This window comes from Pteropus alecto, unplaced genomic scaffold (genome assembly GCF_000325575.1).
Source record: "Pteropus alecto unplaced genomic scaffold, ASM32557v1 Scaffold14096, whole genome shotgun sequence".
Classification (NCBI taxonomy): Eukaryota; Metazoa; Chordata; class Mammalia; order Chiroptera; family Pteropodidae; genus Pteropus; species Pteropus alecto.
The window spans coordinates 1-2,612 of record NW_006438857.1 but is presented as its reverse complement, the minus strand read 5'-3'; the positions used below and the strand labels follow the sequence as shown (position 1 = coordinate 2,612).

Genomic DNA, 2,612 nt, shown 5'->3' with positions numbered 1-2,612 from the left:
GGTCATCTAACCGGCTGGAACCGGGGCTATCAGAGCGACGACGGACGGGCACGCGGCACAGCAGCCCGAGCCAGAGGGGCCAGAGGTCCCTGCCGCCCTGGGATCACCTGCCACCCACCCGGGAGGCATGCTGTGCCCTGCAGCCCTGGGGCCGGTGAGGGTGGGGACGCTCAGGGCTCTGTCCCCAGCACCAGGGAGGCAGCGGGTGGCTCTGGACCCGCGATGTAGCCGCCGCCAGCCCCGCCCACCCAGGCTGAGTCTAGAGGCCTCTGCACTGTGATGGCCGCGCCTCTCCTCTGCCACCGCCCCGGAGTCACCAGGGAGGCCGCCCTCCAGGCCACCCTGCTGTGGGTGGGGACGAATCCCCTGCTGGGAGGTGCCCCACGTGGTCAGCCCTGTGCTTCCAGGGACTGTCCCCCCTCTCTCGCTGCCGGCCCCTCTGAGGACCCTTTCCAGGCCACGTGGCAGGGCAGCGGAGACGTCCTTGTCACACTCATCCATCACAGGCAGAACAGGGAGCTGGCCTGACGGTCCCAAGCAGCAGAGGGACACCCACAGCGGACCCACCGTCCAACGGCAGCTCGGGCCGTCTCTCCAGGATCTCCCACAGGCGGCCGCCAGCGCCCAGGCCTCTCATCAGCTCGGAGTAGAAAGAGCTCAGACCTGTGGGCGAGAAGCGGACGTCGTCACCGGCGCTGGGCAACCACCGGGGACAGCGACACCTTTAACATAAAACTGTCCCTTCCGAAAGAGGACCCGAGGCCGCCGTGGGGAGCGGGTTCAGAGCCCCTCGCCCACCCGCTTCTCCCAGGGGGTCGTCTGATCGTGGCCTTACGGCCTGGCCGGAAGTGCAGTCGCCGTGCTCCAGAGAAAGCCCGAGTCGAAAATGTGGCAACATAAATAAGTAAAAGATCACGCTCACCCCACACGTAGCAGGAATATAAAACACCCCAATGTTCACTTTAAATTCATACTGACAGGAATCAAACCTCCCTCTCGGGCACTGAAAAATTCAACTTTTACTAGGCCGGGGCACTTTCTGGTTTGTCCTCTCTGGCGGCCCCCTGGCTGTGGTCAGGGGGACTCCGTGCAGAAGCCGCGTCCTCCCCCAGTGAGCTGCCCAACCCATGGCGGTCTCCCAAGCCTCCCCGCTCGGCCTGGCTTCTTGGCCCTGCGGTCACTCCGGGGCGGAAGGGGGCGCGAGGCGCAGCGTCCTGACAGCAGGTCAGGAAATGCCACTCCTGAGTGACCCGAGCTCAGTGACGAGAGGCCTCCTAGAGCCCGCGGTCCAGAGCACAGACCGGACGCCACGCCGTGGAACCGCCACTGGCTTTCCCTTCAGTCAGGCTGGGGTGACGCCCTGGAAATGGCTTTTGCACAGAAGCTACTGGATGAGAGGCGGTGGGAGGCCAGGTCTGCACCCCGGAAGCTAGAAGCCGCCTTCCCCCCACAGCCCCGAGCCGTGGGCCACGTACCTGCGATGCTCAGGCCGACCCAGAAAGCGTACATGAGGAAGGAAGAGAGCTCGCCCACCGTCATGTGGGCGCTGCCCATCAGCAGGCCGCCCTTGTACAGCACCGACAGCAGGATCAGGTTCCCCGAGAGCCCGGTCTGTGGGACGGAAACGCGGGGGTCGGGGCTGAGGCCCCAGGCGGGGCACAGGGAGACGCCTCTGCCCGCCTTCCGCATGCACCTATCATGGCGAGAGTGCTCCGACAGATGGAGTTTGAATCTGAATTCCGCATGAAAAATGTTCTTAAAATACTGCGGTGTTGAAAGAAATGATCTCATCGGCATGGAAACCGAGCCGCGAAGTCCTCCGTCAGATGCCTGATTTACTCTATCTGCCCCGTTTGCCCAGGTAGAAAGGCGTGGAAGGCTCCTGCCGGGCTGCTCCCCTCCCCGGGCGGCGGGCGCGTTGTGCACCCCAACGCCAGCATAGGGTGGGGACGCTGAGCCCCAGCTCCCTGACCTGCCTTGTCCCAGGTTAGGTGTGGGTCTCCGGCGAGCCTGTTCCCACCGCCTGTTCCCTTGTCTGCTAAGTCACCTGGACCGTTACTGAATCACCTGGAACGTTCTTTCCAGCTCTCTCGTCATCTCCCACTGTCCTGACTTCGTGGTGATCAATGTGGGAACGTGGTAAGACTCCCTTCTTGCAACCCTCCGAGGCTCTTTTGCTTACGCCTCAGTGGGTCTCTAACTGCCGGCATCAGAAGGACCTGGACACTCCCTTAGCACAGGACTGCGGCCCATCCGGGGTTTCAGGCGGGAGGAGCCCAGTCTGGTGTAAGCCAGGTCCCCGGGGAAGCTGACCGCCAGGTCCCCAGGGAAGCTGAATGCCAGATCCCAGGGCAAGCCGACCGGCAGGTCCCCGGGGAAGCTGAATGCCAGATCCCAGGGCAAGCTGACCGCCAGGTCCCCGGGGAAGCCGACCAGCAGGTCCCCGGGGAAGCCGACTGCCAGGTCCCCAGGGAAGCTGACCACCAGGTCCCCGGGGAAGCCGACCGCCAGGTCCCCGAGGAAGCCGATCGCCGGCCCGGCCACACTGGAGAGTGAGTGCTCAGTCGGCCGCGCACGGCTGGGCCCCACCGCCCATCGCCTTTCTTAACTAC

General features: G+C 64.5%; 1 protein-coding gene across 2 annotated transcripts; it reads right to left on the bottom strand.

Moving 5' to 3' along the window:
- Window positions 1–85: 85 nt before the first annotated feature.
- On the bottom strand, window positions 86–2,374 carry LOC107195918 (ATP-binding cassette sub-family B member 10, mitochondrial-like). 2 transcript variants are annotated; one of them, XM_015592391.2, is made up of 3 exons: window positions 2,068–2,374; window positions 1,476–1,611; window positions 86–663 (listed from the first exon to the last, which is right to left on the bottom strand). In XM_015592391.2, exons 1-3 carry the CDS (start codon window positions 2,095–2,097, stop codon window positions 494–496), a joined length of 336 nt encoding a protein of 111 aa, XP_015447877.1. In that variant the 5' UTR covers window positions 2,098–2,374; the 3' UTR covers window positions 86–493. The 2 variants fall into 2 exon arrangements, with proteins under 2 accessions (XP_015447877.1, XP_024905255.1); XM_025049487.1 differs by having other exon boundaries at window positions 1,476–2,374.
- Window positions 2,375–2,612: the final 238 nt, after the last annotated feature.